Genomic DNA, 20,743 nt, shown 5'->3' with positions numbered 1-20,743 from the left:
GGATTTTTTGTTATTTTTGAAGGTGATCATGATGTAAATTAGTTTACGCTCTAGGACGCATATTTATAGACAAATCTTTCCGAAAACAAAAACTTCAACAAACAGTGATACATAGTGAAACCAGCAAATCTTGTGTTTTTTTATAATTCTTGTAGTATTTAATTTCAGTTTTTTTTATATTATAGCCAAAGTGAGAAATTATAAAATTAAAAGGATTTTTTCCTCAGAAAAAAAAATTAAAAAGAGGACACTGATTAAAAAAAATAGCATTCTGTAATAGGTTTATTACAAAACAAAACTCCTATTACATTGGTTTTTGTACACAATTTGTCCAATATTAAATGGAAACTGAAAATTTATTCAGAATAATATTTCAATTTTTTGTGGTTGTTGTTGTATACATTTACATACTGTAGTAAAATTATTATAGTTACTTTCTGAATTGGCCTTAGATGGTTAACCTATAAATATTCTTTCGATCTTTAACTTTTGTAGTTGTTGTTTTCTATCTTTGTGGTTGATTAATGCTTCAAAGAGAATTAAAAATATGAAATAGAATATCTTAGTTACACTTAATGGAAATTGTTTGCAAAATATTTGCATTTGTTTATCTTCTTCTTGTTTTATTGACAAAATTTCACTTTGTTTTTATTTGTGGGTTGGGATTTGTTTTTTTTTCTTTTCTTATTACTTATCAGACGATTCAGTTGCTGACGCTTCTGCAGATATTAAAGGTTTTTTAGGACTTGGCTCTGTGGAATCATCATGGTCGGGTTCTGCAGCAGCAGCAGCTGCTTCTACGGCAGTTTTCACAGCATCTCTACTGTTTGTATCTTCACCATTGCTTTCACTGTTTTCGACGACATCAGCTGTCCCAGCAGCACATAGCTCTTCGGGGTGTGACAATTTACGCTTTTCGATTCGTGCGGCTAAAGCATTGTGTAAATGATTGATTTCGAGTGGGCGTGCCATGACCAAGAATATTTTGATTTTGCCCGTATTATCCATAGCAGTAAGTCTTAGAGACCTTTGACTAGGTCTTTCGGCAACCATGCCACCCCAGACCTGAAATTGAATATTTGGTTTTAATCATTTATCAAGGATTTTAATGTCTATTGAGGTGTTAGAAATGGTGTATTCAAAAATGGTGAAAAGTCAAAGTCAACTTTTGGTTATCTACAATTTTGAATAATCGACTTTTGAAAATGGATTAATAGATTTTTGATAGTGCCCAAAATCGCCTAATGAAAAAGTCGGTTTTGAATTGAAAGGGAATTATATAGATATTGTTATAAGAATCAAAAATCGACTACTTCAAGTTTAAGAAATTAGCAAAAGTAGATTTTCGATATTTTCCAAAATTGGAAAAGTCGATTTTCGACATTTTTCAAAATTTCAAAAGTCGATTTTTCAACTTTTTAAACTTTTGAAAAGTCGACTTACGCAGTCATTAAAAAGAAGACATTATAAGAGTCGAGTTTTTCGTCGATCAATTTGTCGACTAAATGAGATATATTCTACATGGATCTGGCAACATACCAGATAAGTCTGAACACTGTTCAAGAGGTTACAAAAGCGGTGAACAACTATACGTAGAAAGAGGAATGAACAGATTATTTTTTTTATGTAAACATGGATGTAGCAAGATGTCATTCTGGATTAACCTACTCAAGAAGAAAAAGAGACTAGGTGGGCTTGAAAAAAAATTGTAAAGGCTAAAGGGCATTCATTGTTCTCTTGTGGTCGGCTCCATTTTGTTGTTAGTGCTGTAGCCTTTGGAGTTGTTTGTATTTTTGAGTTGTTTAGGAAACAAACATTCTAGAAATGGGGATTTGCAGTTCTTGGACAGATTAAAGTTTGTGAGGAATTTTTGGGAAAGACTCATCATCGCCAAGATATTGACTGGTAGCAAATGGCAAGCCAACGGAATCAAACAAGGCCGATTGTTAACTATCTTATTTATTATATGGACGGCAGTTGAATTTTCAGATTTATTATCAATCACAAATGGAATGGGTTTACAAAGCGATTTATACCTAATGGACCCAAGTGGTGCAATGGTTACCATGTCCACCTTGCATACCATCAAAAAGTTTTTCCGGTTGCGATTATACCTTTCAGTAATGCTGGTAATTCATTTCAAAGTGTTTTAAAGCTTCTCTAAGTGGTTTCACCGCAATGTGGAACGCCATTCGGATTCGACTATGAAAAGGAGGTCCTTGCAATTGATATATACCTGAAATATCGGGCCTTATCTAACCTAGAGTTTTGTACTACGTTGAAGACCACCACTACTTAACATGGTTGCCAGATTTTTTCGAAAAAGAAATCCTCAAAATTTCGAAATTATATCCCCAAAACATTCCCAACTGAAATATTTTTCCTCATGAAAAATCCCCAATGGAAAATTCATATAATTATTGTATGTTTGTAAATTTAATTCTATAAAAAAGAAAAACAATTTCACATCGTACTACTTGAATTATTATTTCAGTGTATTAGATTTGGGAAACTGGTTGTGATGTGTATTTATTTAGTTGTAAGGTTTTTAATTTTAAATTTTTTTTCTGTAGCCTATGGTTATGATCTATTACTGTGTAATACACTATATGGGCCACTAGGCCTTTGTATTATATTGAGTGAATAAACAAACAAACAAACATCGAACTCTTTAATAGGTAAGGACGTCAGCAAGTCTGTCAGGTCGTCAACTGTTGTAATCGATGTGTGTTTTACAATAAAAATTGTTGTTGAAAATTATACTATCCCCTATGTTCTGGTTTAGGAATTCGTAAAACGCAAAATTTTGGATTGTCAATAAATTCTAAACCATTCCATCTTTAGCCAAAAAATATATCCCAATTAATTTCCTTTATTATTTCCTTAGTGTGTAAAAATTTCGTTTTATACATACTTTGTAGTTCGGAAAATAGAGGTTAAGGAAAATTTTGCGAATTCGTAACCCAGATCATGAGGGCATGTTTAATTGGAAACATTTAGATTAAAATTAGGTTATTACCATTTTAAATTGTAATTTTCTGATTACCGACGGCAGGAACAAATGAAACGAAAGTGAAATGAGACAACAAGAAAATGCTCATGGTATTTAATAAGACCGTTTAAAACCGGACAGATATATAATCCTAAATGGAAGTTGGACCTTCTTCGAATTTGTTACATAAATATGAGGACGCGATAGTAAATAGGAACGTGGTTTAACCCATTAGCCTTATTGCACTCCGATATTAAACTTTCAACAACAAATTTAATGGTTTGTGATTGAAGGTTGAAGTATCCCCAGAAAAATCCCCAAATCACGTCGTTATCCCCAGCTAAATCCCCAGATTCCCAAAGTGAAAAAAATATCCCTAACCACGAAAAAAATCCCCTAATCTGACAACACTGCTCCTTAACGAGAAACGAGTACAGAGAAGGGACTGATATACCTTAGTTTAAATATGGCATCTCAATGCACTTAAATGCCCGAATTTTGTCAACCTGCTCTGATTTCATGCACTTTTTATATGGCTGTGCACGTTCAATGGATGGAAATATGAACGTTTCGTATGAGGGCAGACTCGTTGAATCTTTGTTGTCTTAAGAATACAATTCGGAAAAAGTAGAGACTAAAATCATAAAGAATGTCCCAGAATAAGGAGCATGTGGATCCAAAGGAATATACAGATCTAAATCTATTCCAAAAGTTTTAGACCTACAGCAGTTTTAGGCTATACGCTGCAGCCTTAGATATAAAATTTGGACTAAGAGCTTCAAAGCTTTGAATATTATATTCTCAGAAATTTCTTGGAATCACAAATCACATGGAAGCAGCAGAATCCCCCTTGTTTTAACATGGTCATGCATATTTCAATTTTAAACCTACCTTTGTGTTAAGTAAAAGTCGCAAATTTCCAGCTGTTCTAAAGACCAAACGGGAACATTCATGTTCAATTCTGGAATCATTCAGACGCAAACTTCCACGACCGCGTTCTTCCCAATTGCTATTAACAAATGCAAACAATTTGCAATTTAGCTACAACATGAGATAAACAGAAATGTATTAAGATTAAGACGGCGATAAAACAAAGAAGCATTCCAAGTTTCTTACATCAACAATATTCAATTCATTCTCTTCGCCCGTAAACGTTTCTACTTCCTCATATTTACGCTTTTGAGCTCTACTCTCTTCGTATTCACGAGCCACATCTGTAAGGCTTCTCATTTCACCACTTGTATCCTTTGCCGACTCATCGGCATTTTCTGCCGATTTTGATGCTGCATTTTGTATAACACTTGAGAAAAGTAAATCGCCCGAAGCTGATGTAGAAGATTCTTCAGCAGTTGATGTTGCCGGTTTATCAGGCTTAAGGTTTTCCTGTAAATAGTCGAACAAGGGATCACTTTATTGGGATTGTGTTACATTCTACTTACTCCAACAACACGTTCGTGGAGATTCTGGCCAAATACAAATCCTGACTTTTCCACTAGAGGAATAGAGCTTTTGGCGGCTGCAAAGAGATTAGCGCGTTCCATGCCATTTTTACGAAGTAAAGTGAGTGGATCTGCTCTGTCATCCACATCGTCTTCGGTTGCAGTATTATCAGAATTTTTAGATGTTTCAGGATCTTCTTCATCTTTAAGCTCTTTTAAAAATGGATTGCTACTGCTTGCTTCCTGTGGCTTGTCATGACCACCATTATCGCAACCACCAGTGGCACCATCTTCCTGAGTGTCATTATTTGCATGTGCAGCATTATTTGTGTTGCTCGATAACGATGCGGAACCTAAGCGAGAAGGTCCCAACACCGAAGGTCTTAAAACGCCGGCTCTTAGAATTGGATTGCCACCGACATTGCCGCCACCCGTCAGACGAGAACTCGAACTTTGTAGAAGAGAGTCACTTCCCAAACTGCTAGACTCATTCGAGTTATCTGAAAATTAGATTCATTTATCAAATGAAATTTATCTTGCACCTTAGATATCAGTTAAAAATCAAATTTTCAAATTTACCATTATTTTCCGACATATTTATTAATTGTTTGGTGTTGTATGCTGAGTCTATTAGAAAAGTGACAGAAGCTTTTCAGTTTGCACAGCGAGATGGTAGAACGGCCAAGTATATGGTTTTTATGGGGCGTACACAGATAGCGCTTATTCCGTTAAAGGTCGAATAACACATCATGCGTTATATGCCGTTCACACGGTACTTTAATTACTTAAAGTGTCCAAAGATTATGTTGTTGTAAAGGCCGGTATGCACCTCTAGCGAAATTTTCGGTAGCAAAAATTTATTTAAGTCTATAACAAAAAAACAGGGCTGTGTACACAAATTTTAAACCAGCTAATCGCTTTTAAAAATTGTTAATATATGTTCCAAATATTCCTCAAATAAATTGTTTATTATTTACAGACCTTTTAAAACTTTTACGCACACAATGATTGTAATAAATTAAATGTTTGCTGCCAAAATATGCTTTTGACAACCCTGTTATTTTCATTAGAGGTGCGTACCAGCTTACGAAATTGAACGCTACCGAAAATTTCGTTAGCATAAATAGCAATGCATTTCTTATGGGAATGAAATTTTTCGCTAGAGGTGCATACCGGCCTTAATGCGGACGACGATTTATGCGCCGTCCAGACTAAAAGTTTGTCCGGACGGAATGTCTGTGTTTGCAAAGAATCTTACAGTGTGGCCGAATTGAACTGTCGGACGTAAGTAATATATTGAACTGTCGGACGTAAGTAAATACACCACGCCTCACTAATTCCCAACAGTGAGGCGTGGTGTACACGGACCCCGGGGAATAAAAGATATATAGATTTCTACACTGATGGCTCCAAATTGGATGGCCAAGTGGGTTTCGGAGAATATTCTAAAGATCTGGAACTTCGAATAGCGAAAAGATTACCTGATCACTGTAGTGTTTTTCAGGCTGAAATATTAGCAATAAGAGAGGTGGCGAATTGGCTGAGAAGTAATGTTCCAAAAAATGTGGGCATTAATATATACTCAGACAGTCAACCTGCAATAAAATCCTTGGACTCTGTGTTCCTCAACTCGAAAACGGCCATCGATTGCCGCAAATCTCTCAATGAGATGGCTGAGCAGTACAATATTCACCTAATATGGGTGCCTGGCCATAGGAACATACCGGGGAACTGCGAAGCGGATGAGTTGGCAAGGCTAGGGACTACCTTACATATTCCAGGGGAACTAGAATTTGTTGGTATGCCCCTAGCTACCTGCAAGCTCATGCTGCGTGAGAAGGCTGTTATGATGGCAAATGTTCGATGGGCGAATTGCAAGGGTTGTAACGACACCAAGCAAATATGGCCCCATTTCAACTTAAACCGCACACTAGATATGCTAATGTTCTCGAGACGTATCCTGTTTTTGTAATCCGTTTAGAAGACTTACAAGTAATCCAAATGTTTCTGTATCGACACGAAAGCTTTCCTTGAAAAATGTATCCCCACCTTCTGGAACATCTCTTTCCCAAAATTGTCCATATCTTGGCTGCAAAATGTGTACATCTTGTAAGATACACAGAAAAAACGTGCGAATATCTACTTACAAACATCCATGGTCTCTCAGGTGAATATAAATTTGCTTCTATATATGTTACATCGTCTTCGTCCTCATCTTGTGATATTATTTGACTTAACTCAACCAGTTGCGCTATATCTTGCTGTTGTTTCATTGAAACAGCCAAACCCAAAATCAGTTTTTCCTTAAAATTCATTTTTTATTATTTAAAGAAAACAAATGTTGCTTTTTAGCAGAAACGTCAAATTAAGGATGTAAAATGTTAGATGTTTAACATGTAAACGCTATGTTTCAATTTTCAATATGTTCCATTCGTTTCACATAAATGTACTTAAGTGTAAAAAGGCTATAACCTAACCTAATATATCGATAAATGTGTTATGCTCAAAAACATAATCGATATTGCAGCTTGTTTATGGGATCGACAATACATTTATCGATATTTTACTTACTTCCGACAATTCTTAGGGCTCGGCCACACTGTAAGACTCTTTACAAACACAGATATTCCTCCGGATAAACTTATAGTCTGAACGGCCCATATGCCGAAAGAGCTCTATTGCTATGGGCGGTGGCATGGCTGAATAAGGAGGTTGAATAACGATAACAAAAAACAACATATTTCAATATGTTGTTTACAATTTTAAGAAGTCAAAATCAGCTGATAAAAGAATCGTATGGCATTGGTAAAAGTGGCAATTATTTATTCTTTCAATTGTCCTGAAAAAATAATTCCAATCCAGAGAAAAATAAAGGTTCAAATTTAATTGCGTCACCTATGAGTGATTGTGAAGTGGATAATTCATCCGAGGAACGCCGATATGAGACAAATAAGACTATAGTACCCACCAAAGTTAAGAATGGAAGTCAGTCAAATGGATCTTCGCCATCTATTAACAAAAACAGTTTATGATGCAGTTTAAAAACTGATGAGCGTGGTATTTTGGGTCTGGAATATGTTATCAAGATACTCAAGTCATCTTTGAACAATTCTCCAGCTATGAATGCGCTAGTTTGTTTGAGATGCATTTGCTATGCAGTGTCATTTGGAGAGCTGCAATACCCATAAACATATGATTTTGACATCTTAAAATTTTGTCGAAATAAAAAAATTGTAATCATATGGGCCCATGATTTAACCTTCTTGTTCAGCCATGGGCGGTGGTAAACTCGAAGAACAGGGTTAACCTTTTATGCGCTTTATGCGCTTTACAGACTATCAGTTATTCCGGACGACAGTGCTCGTGTCGAACATATCCCATATATTGTGCACATTATAAGTTAAGACCGAAGGCGTAATCAATACTGCTGCATGTTTATGGGATCGATAACACATTTACCTATTATTTAGTCATCGCCGACATGTCGTATCGATCCGACACACTGTAAAATTCTTTACAAACACCGACATTCCGTCCGGAATAACTGATAATCTGTAAAGCGCATTATAGACTATCAGATATTCTGGACGACAGTGCTCGTGTCGAACACATCCCATATATTGTGCACACTATAAGTTAAATCTGAAAGCATAATCGATCCCAATAAACACAAACGTTTGAAAAATACTAAAATTCAATAATTTTTCAAACATTTTTTCAAAGGATTAGGGTAATATTCAAGTTGAGAAATTGTTGAGAAAATCGCGTTCTCAACAAAAAACAGACATTACCCTCAACAGTAAAATTCAACACAATAGCAATAATTTCTCAATTGTAATCCTCAAATTGAAATGCATCGCTACTCAATAATTTCTCAAACAGTTTTCAATGTGAGAAAAATAAAAAATTACCATTATTGCGAATACTTTCAAACCACAATTTGTATGAAAGTCAATCCTAGTTCTAACTGAAAGTCAATACTAAATTTCTAGGGATTTTGTAAATTTTATTATTTTTTTCGTTAACAAATATAACAATCTTAAAAATAACATTAATAATATATAAAAATAATAATATAATACCAATCAAAATGTAATTATCTTATTAAACGTATTAATAAATAAAACTATGAATACAACTTTAAATATCTTAAACATTTTTACATGTATAATTCCATTTCCTCCATAATGTTGGTGTCATTAATATGCTGGCAATTTGAAATAATTACTATCGAGGAACTTGCTGGCTTGTGTGTTAAAATAGATTTCAGCAAGAGGAAATCACAAAATATCAAATTGATGACGGGATGTAAATTGATGTAATGCACATTTTCATCCAGAAGTTCTTGATATAGGAATTGTTGCACTTTGGTTTAATTGATTGCACTTTGTAAGTTTTCTGAAAACTTTTCTTTGTTGTTTCCTTCATCGGTTTTTCATCGGCCAACATCTTCCAAGAATATACCATTCAATGATTTTAGTTTTCTGCAAAACAATCGAGTTTTGTGATTTCCATTATGTTTTCATTTCACTTTTTATTTTGACTTACCAATTTGTATTTCTTCCAACTGACCACGTACTTCGTGATTTCCTCAAGAACGTTGGTGTTACAAAATTGTTATTAAAATACTGGCAATTTTCAGGAACTTGATGACCAGATAATTGGAATAAATTTCCAGCAATTTCAATTCACAAAATAACAAATTAAACCGATGATGCACATTTTCATCCAGAAGTTCTTGATATAGGAATTGTTGCACTTTGTTTTAATTGGTTGCACTTTGTAAGTTTTCTGAAAACTTTTCTTTGTTGTTTCCTTCATCGGTTTTTCATCGGCCAACATCTTCCAAGAATATACCATTCAATGATTTTAGTTTTCTGCAAAACAATCGAGTTTTGTGATTTCCATTATGTTTTCATTTCACTTTTTATTTTGACTTACCAATTTGTATTTCTTCCAACTGACCACGTACTTCGTGATTTCCTCAAGAACGTTGGTGTTACAAAATTGTTGTTATTAAAATACTGGCAATTTTCAGGAACTTGATGTCCAGATAATTGGAATAAATTTCCAGCAATTTCAATTCACAAAATAACAAATTAAACCGATGATGCGATATAAATTAAACTATATCACATCGATAGTTTAATTTATATCGCATCATCGGTTTAATTTGTTATTTTGTGAATTTCGAATTATCATCCAGTAGTTGTTGATATAGAAAAGCATAAATACCAAGTTTTTTTGGTTGCACTTTGATTTATGGAAACTTTCTCTTCTCGATAAGCCACTACCATTTTTCATCGGCCAGCCTCTTAATGTGTCCAAGAATCAGCATCCAAATATTTTAGTTGTCTGCAAAGAGATTTGAGTTTAGTGACTTCCTTAAAGGTTTAATTTCGTGTTTTAGTTTTACTTACCAATTATTATAAGCAATTTCAATTGATTATTAAAAAATTTCCACATTTTTGTATTTTTTCCACGAACTTTGTTGTCAAAAGTAGTATTGAAAACCATGTGGTTTTTTCGTTGCATTTCAGGGTAGTGTTTTGTCAAAGTTTTCTCCAATTATCTTCAACACATTTTCAAAGTTTTCGTCAACATTTTGCCAAATTGGTTGTAATTCGCAAACAATTTGAAGATGAATTGAAGATGAGCTTTTTCAAGTCAAGTTGAATTTATGTTGAAAATGATATTTACCCTCAAACTGAAGAGGTGTTGCATTTGAAAAACGCTCATCCTGTGTTTATTGGGATACTGCTGCATGTTTATGGGATCGTATCGATCCGACACATTGTAAGATTCTTTACAAACACTGACATTCCGTCCGGAATAACTGATAATCTGTAAAGCGCATTAGATTAGAACGACTTCAGCTACAATATCCTCACGAAGCCTGTTCAGACCTGCGTGGTATGTTGCCCGATCTGGAATGTTTGTAACGTTGGATTTCGTGCTCTAGAAGGTGAGGATCAACCATTATGTTCCTGGATGGTGGTTGCCTATCCATGATTTGCATAGTTACTGCGATAACAACCTAGGAAGTACACCTCCTGGCAGTATACTGTTTTGACAATATGTAATTGTGTCAACGTACATTGATGATCTTGGTCTTCACATATGATTCTGTAGTGGGATTCTGTATTCAATTTTAACGATGCATCGCATCGTTAAGAAGGGATAACAAGAAAAATAACATCTAAGCTATTCGGTAAACGTTTTCAACTACATATACAATCGTATAAAATCAGCTGTGTTGTTTTCTGTGCAGATAACAATAAATATATCGTTAAGTAAACAACAAAGATTTTTTGGTTGTTTATTTTCTCTAATGAATTGACGTTTTCTGCAGAAAATTTCAATAATGCAAAATAGTATCTTTAACAGGTTGACTGATAAGTCCCCGGTCTGACACATAGATGGCGTCGATAGTATTAAATGCATATTATTTTTATATAGTACCAACCTTCAAATGATTCGTGTCAGCGTTACCAAGCGCAACGCAGCTTAAACAACATTTCCTACAGATTAAAGAATTACACGATCGTTAGTGCAAACGCGTTTTTTCGTAGACAACGCAAACGATGCCATTATCGTGAATAAATACAGAATCCCACTACAAAGGTGAACTGCGGAGAGATCCTGTCCCATTTCTATATAATATTCCACAGCATGCCACTTTTATGAGGTGTCCACACTGGTGCCGCATAGTTTACCACTGACCGGCCGTAGTCAACAAGGTTTCTTTGTCCTTGTTTCTGTCACAGTGCATACCAAAATTGAAGTGACATTGGCAGATGACTTGAAATGGAGGTCGAATGTAGCCTCGAGAATTTTGTGGTAGTTTGTAGTCGGAATTATCTCGCCAACCACCCGAACTTTTATCCCTAAAATCGACGTACGACTGGCGCCTGCACAGATAATAAAAACCCCAAAGTTTGGTTCCTGCCGGTAGGGAAGAGTTTTCGATATCCTTGAACAGTCTAGCATGCCTGACCGTATCGAATACCTCAAGAAATTTCGCTAAACGCTCCACCGACAGCAGTACCATTGTAATCAAACACAGCGGTGTAAATTAATGAACTACAAATCAGATGATTAAAATAGCAACTATGTATTAACTTACGTGTGAAGAAGGAAGGAAAATAAAGAAAAGTTCATATTAAAAAATTTAGAAAAATCCCATACACAGAAGAGGATGAGGATGGTCTATTAGTAAATTGCACATTTCCATAGATTGATAAAAGTTATCAGGTGAGAGAGATACTTAAGTGATTGCACGACAACAACAGAAAGAAATCCACGTCAGTCGCAAACAAAACAACAACGAACACTAGAAAGGGCAGACAAATTTACATTTTTTTGAGGATTAAATTCATATTTTGTATGATTGTAGGTTGAAATACGAGTAGTAGCACAATGAAATTCGGCTTATTGGCCTTGGGTATTTTGCTGGTAGTGCAGTGTACAAGATGGGAAGTGGTCTATGCGGATTTACAAGGGCCACAAGTGCCATCAGACAAGGCCACATCCGATAGCAAAGAACAAATGGAAAGGGACGGTTCAAATGAATCAGGACAAGAGAAAACGACCGAAAGTGCAGGAAGTGAGGATGGCATCAATGATATACCCAGTAATCAGCGCAAGGCATCAAAATACATAGATGATCAAATGGAAGCGGCAAAAGCTGCGGCACAAATAGCAGCAAACATTCAAGGAACTGAAGCAGATGGCAAAAATAAACTATTGAAATTTGCCATTTTCGAGCGCCTCTGGAGTGAAGAAGTTGTACGCAAAAAGTTACAAGAAGAAATTGAATTATTGGAGTCAAGGCAGGAACCGCAGCAAGTAATTGATCCAACGCCAGAACAGATTGAAGGTATGTACAACATTTGAAGTGGATTTGAATTGCAATAATGAATAATTTTATTTAATTTATAGCCGAGAGTATGTATGAAAATGCCATGGAGATGTTATCCAAACCAAATTCGGATAAACGAGTTGCTTTCACATTGATCCGTAAAGCAGCAGAAATGAAACACAGTAAAGCAAGAGCTGAGTTGGCATGGGCCAGAGTTTTGGGACATTATATGGAATTTGATTTTGAATATGCTGCAGCGGAATTTGACGATTTGGCCAAGGAAGGATTACCAGAAGCAAATATGGTAGGAGGATATATTTGAAGACATTATTTTTTGTTATTAAATTTCTATTTTGATTTTCAGGGCCTTGCTTTTCTCTATTCGGTAGGCGTTGGAGGCAAAAATGTCAGCCAACCTTTGGCTCTCATACATCTGACATTAGCTGCATTGGGTGATCATACCTATGCTCAAATGGCCTTGGGATATCGCTATTCATTTGGCATCAATGTACCTGCAAGTTGTGAGAAGTCCCTATCGTATTACAAAAAGGTTGCCAAAAAAGTTGCACAGAAAGTTACCTTCGCTAGTGGCCCATTGGTTCATCGTGTACGACTTTTAGATGAATTGGAAAATCCCGGCAGTCAAGAAACTGAAATTGTAGATTATTATCAATTATTGGCTGACAAGGGTGATGTACAATCCCAAGTTGGTCTGGGACAATTATACTATCAGGGTGGTAAAGCCATACAACAGGATCATCAAAAGGCATTGGAATATTTTACTTTAGCAGCAAATGCTGGCAATGCCATAGGATATGCATTTTTGGGCAAGCTTTATTTAGAAGGCAGCGAACATATCAAAGCTGATAATGAAACAGCATTTAAGGTATGCACATATGCAAGAGATCGAGTTTTGGAAATATTTTATATGACGTTTTTTTTTGGTTTGTTTTCTGTTGTAGTATTTCTCTAAAGCTGCCAATTTGGGTGATCCTGTGGGCCAAAGTGGTTTGGGTTTAATGTATCTTAAAGGTTTAGGCGTGCCCAAAGACCCTTTGAAGGCATTAAATTACTTTACAATGGCTGCAGATCAAGGCTGGGTCGATGGACAATTGATGTTAGGAAACATGTATTTTAGTAAGTTACATATAGGAAAATACGTTTACCTTGATTCTTTTCAAAACTTAACAATATTTTGCTATTTTACAATTTGAAAAATTAGATAGCTATTAAATATCTGAATTTCTTATGTTACAGCTGGTAATGGTGTGAAGACTGACTTTAAATTAGCCCTGAAGTATTTCAACTTAGCATCTCAATCCGGCCATGTATTAGCTTATTATAACCTCGGGTTCATGCATGCCTATGGTATTGGCATGTTGCGGTCTTGTCCAGCTGCTGTAGAGGTACGTACGACGAATGATTTTTAAATAAAAAAAATATTTTAATCATTAATTAGTGATATCTTCTATCCAGGAAATATCTGGATTATTTTTTAATAATGTAGCGCTGTGCAGGAAAAATTTTTGATTGCCTTAATTTTTTAATATTTTTTCGTTAGGAATTTTTAATTTAGTTAGTATATTTAGTTCTATATATAATTTTGTTCTATATTTACCTCAATGACAGAGAACAATTCGAAAGACAAGCCAAATACTGAAGTATTTCAGCGTCATATTGATAAGAGGTAAAAAACACTCCTCAAAAAAATTTTAAACTTTGTTGACAGATATGAATTCGTGTTCCGCTATATGAAAGGTTGATATACATTGTCATTTTGTCCGATGGCCGGAACATAGCGGCTGTAGCAACTTGGAGAAGTAAATAAAGTTTTTGTGATATTGTTTAATTAAGGAAGATTGTAAATGTTGGTTAAGTTTTGTCTCTATTGATGTTGTGCTTGAAGCGTTTGATGGGGTCTTTTTAGTACTATCCAAATAAAAAATGAAACTGCGAAGGGATCGAATTTTCATAGAAAATTTGATGGAAATCGAATTTTCATAGAAATTTTTGATGAACATTGAATTTTCATAGAAAATTTGATCAAAATCGAATTTTCATAGAAAATTTGATGAAATTTGAAGTTTTATAGTAAATTTAATGGAAATCGATTTTTCATAGCAAATGTGGTGAAAATCGAATTTTCACAAAAAATTTGATCAATTTCGAATTTTTATAGAAAATTTGATTGATTCTTCGTAGAAAACTTGATTGTTTTTTTAAATCGAAATTTCTAAGAAAATTTATGAAAATCGAATTTGATGAAAACAGAATTTTCCTAGAACTTTTGATAAAATTTGAATTTTCATAAAAAATTTGGTGAAATTCGAATTTTCATAGAAAATTTGATCAAAATCGAATTTTCATAGAAAATTTGATCAAATTGGAATTTTCATAGAAAATTTGATGGGAATCGCGTTTTCATAGAAAATTAAATAAAAATCGAAGTTTCATAAAAAATTTGATAGAAAATTTAATGAAAATCGAATTTTCATAGACAATTAATTTGATCAAAATCGAATTTTCATAGAAAGTTAAATAAAAATCGAAGTTTCATAAAAAATTTGTTCATAATCGAAATTTCATAGAAAATGTGATCAAAATTGAATTTTAATAGAAAATTTGATCAAATTCGAATTTTATAGAAAATTTGATGGGAATCGCGTTTTCATAGAAAATTTGATCAAAATCGAATTTTCATAGACAATTAATTTGATCAAAATCGAATTTTCATAGAAAATTAAATAAAAATCGAAGTTTCATAAAAAAATTTGATAGAAAATTTAATGAAAATCGAATTTTCATAGACAATTAATTTGATCAAAATCGAATTTTCATAGAAAATTAAATAAAAATCGAAGTTTCATAAAAAATTTGATAAAAATCGAATTTTCATAGAAAATTTGATCAAAATCGAATTTTCATAGAAAATTTGATCAAAATCGAATTTTTATAGAAAGTTAAATAAAAATCGAAGTTTCATAAAAAATTTGTTCAAAATCGAATTTCCATAGAAAATTTGATCAAACTCGAATTTTTAATAGAAAATTTGAATTTTCATAGAAAAACTGATAAAGAAAATTGGATCAAAATCAAATTTTTATAGAAAATTTGATGAATTTTGATAAAATTTGAATTTTCATAGAAAATTTGGTGAGATTCGAATTTTAATTCTAAAATTTGATCAAATTCGAATTTTCATAGAAAATTTGATAGGAATCGCAATTTTATAGAAAATTTAATGAAAATCGAATTTTCATAGACAATTTGATCAAAATCGAATTTTCATAGACAATTAAATAAAAATCGAAGTTTCATAAAAAATTTGACCAAAATCGAATTTTCATAGAAAATTTGATCAAAATCGAATTTTCATACAAAATTTAATAAAAATCGAATTTTTATAGAAAATGTAATGAAAATCGAATTTTTCATAGAAAATTCGAATTTTCATAGAAAAACTGATAAAGTTCGATGGAAGTCGAATTTTCATAGAAAACTTGGACAAAATCAAATGTTTATAGAAAATTTGATGAAAATCTAATATTCATAGAAATTTGACAAAAATTCAGTTTTTATAGAAATTTTGATGAAAATCGAGTTTTTATAGAAAATTTGATGAACATCGAGTTTTTTTTTTAGAAAATTTGATGAAATTTTAAATTTCATAGAAAATTTGATGAAAATCGAAATTTCATAGAAAATTTAATGAGAATCGCATTTTCATCGAAAATTTAATGAAAATCGAATTTTTCATAGAAAATGTGATCAAACTATAATTTTCATTGAAAATTTGATGGAAATCGAGTTTTCATAGAAAATTGTATAAAATTTTTTATAAAAATTTCTATGAAAATTCGATTTTAATCAAATTTTCTATGAAAACTCGATTTTGATCAAATTTTTGTGAAACTTCGATTTTTATTTAATTTTCTATTAAAATTCGATTTTGATCAAATTGTCTATGAAACTTCGATTTTTTTTTTAATTTTCTATGAAAATTCGATTTTGATCAAATTGTCTATCAAAATTCGATTTTCATTCAATTTTCTATGAAGACGAGATTCCCATCAAATTTTCTATAAAAATTCGAATTTGATCGAAATTTTATAGGAAATTTTTTAAACCCGAATTTTTATAAAAAATTTGATGAAAATCTAAATTTCATAGAAAATTTGATGAAATTCGAATTTTCATAGAAAATTGGATGAAATTCGAATTTTCATAGAAAATTTGATAAAATTCGAATTTTCGTAGAAAATTTGATGAAATTCGAATTTTCACGGAAAATTTCATGAATATCGAATTTTGATTGAAGCTTTGGGAAAATCGAATTTTCATACAAATTTGAAGAAAATCGAATATCAATTCCATTTATTTGCTCAATTTTTGTAATTTTAGACGAACCTTAAAAAATCAAAATTGATAATGGAATTTAAAGTGGACTTGACAAATAGGTCAATTGGCCGATTATCGACTTTTTTAACGTGATGCTATTGACTAGTTGCACTTAAGTCAATTATTTTTAATTCATGAATATGTTGCACTCATTTTTTGTATAATTTTACATAATACTTCACTAACTCATTCTCTCCCATTTCTTTATTTACAGTTCTTCAAAAATGTTGCAGAACGTGGACGCTGGAGTACCAATCTTATGCATGCCTATGCAGACTATAAAAACTATCGTATTAACGAAGCCTACATGCAGTATGCCCTACTGGCTGAATTAGGCTATGAGGTGGCACAATCGAATGCTGCTTTTCTACTTGATCGTGGTGATGTGTCAATTTTCCATGATCGCAATGAAGAATTAATTAGGGCATTCTATTACTGGAAACGTGCAGCATCACAAGGCTATTCTGCGGCACAAGTGAAACTGGGCGATTATTATTACTATGGCTGGGGTACAAATATAGATTTTGAGACTGCTGCAGCATTATATCGCAAAGCTTCGGAACAGCAATATAATGCACAAGCCATGTTCAATTTGGGCTATATGCACGAAAAGGGCTTGGGCATGAAGAAGGATTGGCATTTGGCCAAACGTTTGTACGATTTGGCAGCGGTTACAAATGCCGATGCAAAAGTTCCTGTGGCCATAGCATTGCTTAAATTACAACTATTGGCTAAAATAGAATCTATAAAGGAGGTATGTATTGGTATTGGGGAAATTTGAATAAATTTTTCAGGTGTTAATGTGGGATTTATGTTTTTTTATTCTATTTTAGTCTCCTTATAAATTCATATTTTATTTGGATGAGAATATTGCTGCCAATTGGGATTTGTATATGATTACTATATTAACCCTTCTGTTGGGTTTCATAATGTACACGAGGCGTACACAGGAACAACGTCAACAAAATCAAGATGAAAATAATCAACAGGTACCACCACCTGCTGATAATGCTGATACAGCTACCATGGAGAATAGATTAAATAATGATAATGAAAATTCAACATCAGCTGTGGCGGCAACTACAAATTCTGCTATTGCAGAAAAACCATCAACCTCAACCACCTCAACATCTACGGCGGCGTGTACGTCTTCTGGGGAAACTACAACAAGCACTTCTACAACATTAGCATCAGCAGCAACAGCAGCAGGCACAACAACATCAAAGAATGCAACGACAACAGCAACCACACGATCGTCACCAACAATACCTTCAGCAGTTTCAAACTCCACCGCTGATCCCACGGAGTAGTAGTGATAACGATAGATTTTTTTTTTAATTTCTAATCAACAAAAACAAAACAATTGTTCAACATACGGTAGATTATACCAAACTAACTCAAACGTATTTTTTCTCTCCCTCTCTTTCTCTCTTTCACATTTTCACAATACAAGTAGTCAATCATCTTTTTTCGTTTGTTTGAACAATTTATTGCGTAATTCACTTCACTATATTATATACATTTTTATTTTTTTTAATTTTTTTTTATTAATTTAAAACAAAGAGAAACAATTAACGATGTTGTCTGTATATATTAGTTTTCCTTTCCTTATTTGCAATATTCTACCTTAATGTTAGGAATTCCCTTAGACTAGTAATTCGTAACTAGTAATTTTAGTTTGAATGCAACAAGGAAGGCATGGAACGAGATAAACACAAAAACAAAAAGAAAAATAATGAAGCAAATATAAATTCTGTTTCGTTTGTATATTTTTATTGATAAATAAGATTTATAATAAAAACACAAAAAACTGAACAAAATTGTATTTCGATTGTATTTTAATTTTAACTAGGGTCAAGTGAGGTGAATGTGATGGTGGGCACACACATATTTCCCTAGAAAAACACATATTTCCAGAAAAAATGAAGAGGAACAAAAATTCTTGTCATCTCTGAAGCTGCAAATCATCAATAAACATACACAAAAAAAAAAATTTTTTTTCTGGTTCAATCACGAAATTAATTGATCCAATTCATTTTTTCATTGAAATGTCTTCAATCACAGAAATGATAGTATCATTAAAAAACAAGTATATACGGCCGCAAGTTCGGCCAGGCCGAATCTTATGTACCCACCACCATGGATTGCGTAGAAACTTCTACGAAAGACTGTCATCCACAATCGAATTACTTGGGTTGTGGTATCTTAAAACTTCTTATTCCTGCATGGTTGTTGGATACCATATACTAACATCACGTACCAAATTTCAACCGAATGGGAAGTATTTTGCTCTTCCAAGGGGCTCTGGAGGTCAAATCTGAGGATCGGTTTATATGGGGCCTATATATAATTATGGACCGATATCGACCAATTTTTGCATGGGAGTTTGAGACCATATATATTAACACCACGTACCAAATTTCAACTGAATCAGATGAATTTTGGTCTTCCAAGAGGTTCCGGAGGTCAAATCTGGTGATCGGTTTATATGGGGGCTATATATAATTATGAGCCGATGTGGACCAATTTTTGCATGGTTGTTAGAGACCATATACTAACATCACGTACCAAATTTCAGCCATATCGGATGAAATTTGCTTCTCTTAGAGGCCTCGCAAGCCAAATCGGGGGATCGGTTTATATGGGGGCTATATATAATTACGGACCGATGTGGACCAATTTTTGCATGGTTGTTCGAGACCATATACTAACACCATGTACCAAATTTCAGCCGGATCGGATGAAATTTGCTTCTCTTAGAGGTCTCGCAAGCCAAATCGGGGGATCGGTTTATATGGGGGCTATATATAATTATGGACCGATGTGGACCAATTTTTGCATGGTTGTTAGAGACCATATACTGACACCATGTACCAAATTTCAGCCGGATCGGATGAAATTTGCTTCTCTTAGGGGCCTCGCAAGCCAAATCGGGGGATCGGTTTATATGGGGGCTATATATAATTATGGACCGATGTGGACCAATTATTGCATGGTTGTTAGAGACCATATACTAACACCATGTACCAAATTTCAGCCGGATCGGATGAAATTTGCTTCTTTTAGGGGCCTCGCAAGCCAAATCGGGGGATCGGTTTATATGGGGGCTATATATAATTATGGACCGATGTGGACCAATTTTTGCATGGTTGTTAGAGACCATATACTAACACCATGTACCAAATTTCAGCCGGATCGGATGAAATTTGCTTCTCTTAGAGGCCTCGCAAGCCAAATTTTGGGGTCCGTTTATATGGGGGCTATACGTAAAAGTGGACCGATATGGCCCATTTGCAATACCATCCGACCTACATCAATAACAACTACTTGTGCCAAGTTTCAAGTCGATAGCTTGTTTCGTTCGCAAGTTAGCGTGATTTCAACAGACGGACGGACGGACGGACGGACGGACGGACATGCTCAGATCGACTCAGAATTTCACCACGACCCAGAATATATATACTTTATGGGGTCTTAGAGCAATATTTCGATGTGTTACAAACGGAATGACAAAGTTAATATACCCCCCATCCTATGGTGGTGGGTATAAAAATAATTGAAGGTCAATTAAAAACTTAATTGATCCAATTAAAAAATTAATTGCTGCTATTAATTTTTATACCCTCCACCATAGGATGGGGGTATATTAACTTTGTCATTCCGTTTGTAACACTTCGAAATATTGCCCTAAGACCCCATAAAGTATATATATTCTGGGTCGTGGTGAAATTCTGAGTCGATCTGAGAATGTCCGTCCGTCCGTCCGTCTGTTGAAATCACGCTAAATTCGGAACGAAACAAGCTATCGACTTGAAACTTGGCACAAGTAGTTGTTATTGATGTAGGTCGGATGGTATTGCAAATGGGCCATATCGGTCCACTTTTACGTATAGCCCCCATATAAACGGACCCCCAAATTGGGCTTGCGATTGCTCTAAAAGAAGCAAATTTCATCCGATCCGGCTGAAATTTGGTACATGGTGTTAGTATATGGTCTCTAATAACCATGCAAAAATTGGTGCATATCGGTCCACTTTTATGTATAGCCCCCAT

General features: G+C 34.0%; 2 protein-coding genes and 1 long non-coding RNA gene across 4 annotated transcripts; 1 reads left to right on the top strand and 2 right to left on the bottom strand.

The window, feature by feature from the left end:
* Positions 1–309: 309 nt before the first annotated feature.
* RanBP3 (ran-binding protein 3) lies at positions 310–5,158 on the bottom strand. Of its 2 annotated transcripts, none has more exons than XM_075292242.1 (5): positions 5,011–5,158; positions 4,432–4,931; positions 4,109–4,375; positions 3,884–4,033; positions 310–1,065 (listed from the first exon to the last, which is right to left on the bottom strand). In XM_075292242.1, the coding sequence occupies exons 1-5, from the start codon at positions 5,024–5,026 to the stop codon at positions 688–690; spliced, it is 1,311 nt and encodes a 436-aa protein (XP_075148357.1). In that variant the 5' UTR covers positions 5,027–5,158; the 3' UTR covers positions 310–687. The 2 variants fall into 2 exon arrangements, with proteins under 2 accessions (XP_075148357.1, XP_075148360.1); XM_075292245.1 differs by having other exon boundaries at positions 4,109–4,363.
* A 3,367-nt stretch (positions 5,159–8,525) lies between these two features.
* On the bottom strand, positions 8,526–10,186 carry LOC142242933 (uncharacterized). The gene is made up of 4 exons (XR_012724258.1): positions 9,852–10,186; positions 9,373–9,786; positions 8,980–9,308; positions 8,526–8,915 (listed from the first exon to the last, which is right to left on the bottom strand). It is a non-coding gene; the product is annotated as an uncharacterized LOC142242933 (long non-coding RNA).
* Positions 10,187–11,528: 1,342 nt separating this feature from the next.
* Positions 11,529–18,515, top strand: Hrd3 (HMG-coA reductase degradation 3). The gene is made up of 8 exons (XM_075292241.1): positions 11,529–11,685; positions 11,828–12,310; positions 12,373–12,596; positions 12,657–13,178; positions 13,255–13,429; positions 13,550–13,698; positions 16,905–17,444; positions 17,524–18,515. Exons 2-8 carry the CDS (start codon positions 11,851–11,853, stop codon positions 17,998–18,000), a joined length of 2,547 nt encoding a protein of 848 aa, XP_075148356.1. The 5' UTR covers positions 11,529–11,685; positions 11,828–11,850; the 3' UTR covers positions 18,001–18,515.
* The last annotated feature ends 2,228 nt before the right edge of the window (positions 18,516–20,743 follow it).

The sequence above is a fragment of the Haematobia irritans genome, chromosome 1 (assembly GCF_050003625.1).
Source record: "Haematobia irritans isolate KBUSLIRL chromosome 1, ASM5000362v1, whole genome shotgun sequence".
In the NCBI taxonomy this organism is placed as follows: Eukaryota; Metazoa; Arthropoda; class Insecta; order Diptera; family Muscidae; genus Haematobia; species Haematobia irritans.
This window is presented reverse-complemented; position numbering and strand designations above follow the sequence as displayed.

Bases quoted from the DNA above. Each gene is read 5' to 3' on its own strand.
- Hrd3 (XM_075292241.1), top strand. From the start codon at position 11,851: ATGAAATTCGGCTTATTGGCCTTGGGTATTTTGCTGGTAGTGCAGTGT. The intron at 13,430-13,549 runs GTAAGTTACATA...CTTATGTTACAG, and splicing joins GTTAGGAAACATGTATTTTA to CTGGTAATGGTGTGAAGACT. The intron at 13,699-16,904 runs GTACGTACGACG...CTTTATTTACAG, and splicing joins CTTGTCCAGCTGCTGTAGAG to TTCTTCAAAAATGTTGCAGA.
- RanBP3 (XM_075292242.1), bottom strand. The intron at 4,034-4,108 runs GTAAGAAACTTG...CTCATGTTGTAG, and splicing joins ATGAATTGAATATTGTTGAT to CTAAATTGCAAATTGTTTGC. The intron at 1,066-3,883 runs GTAGGTTTAAAA...ATTCAATTTCAG, and splicing joins GACTTTTACTTAACACAAAG to GTCTGGGGTGGCATGGTTGC.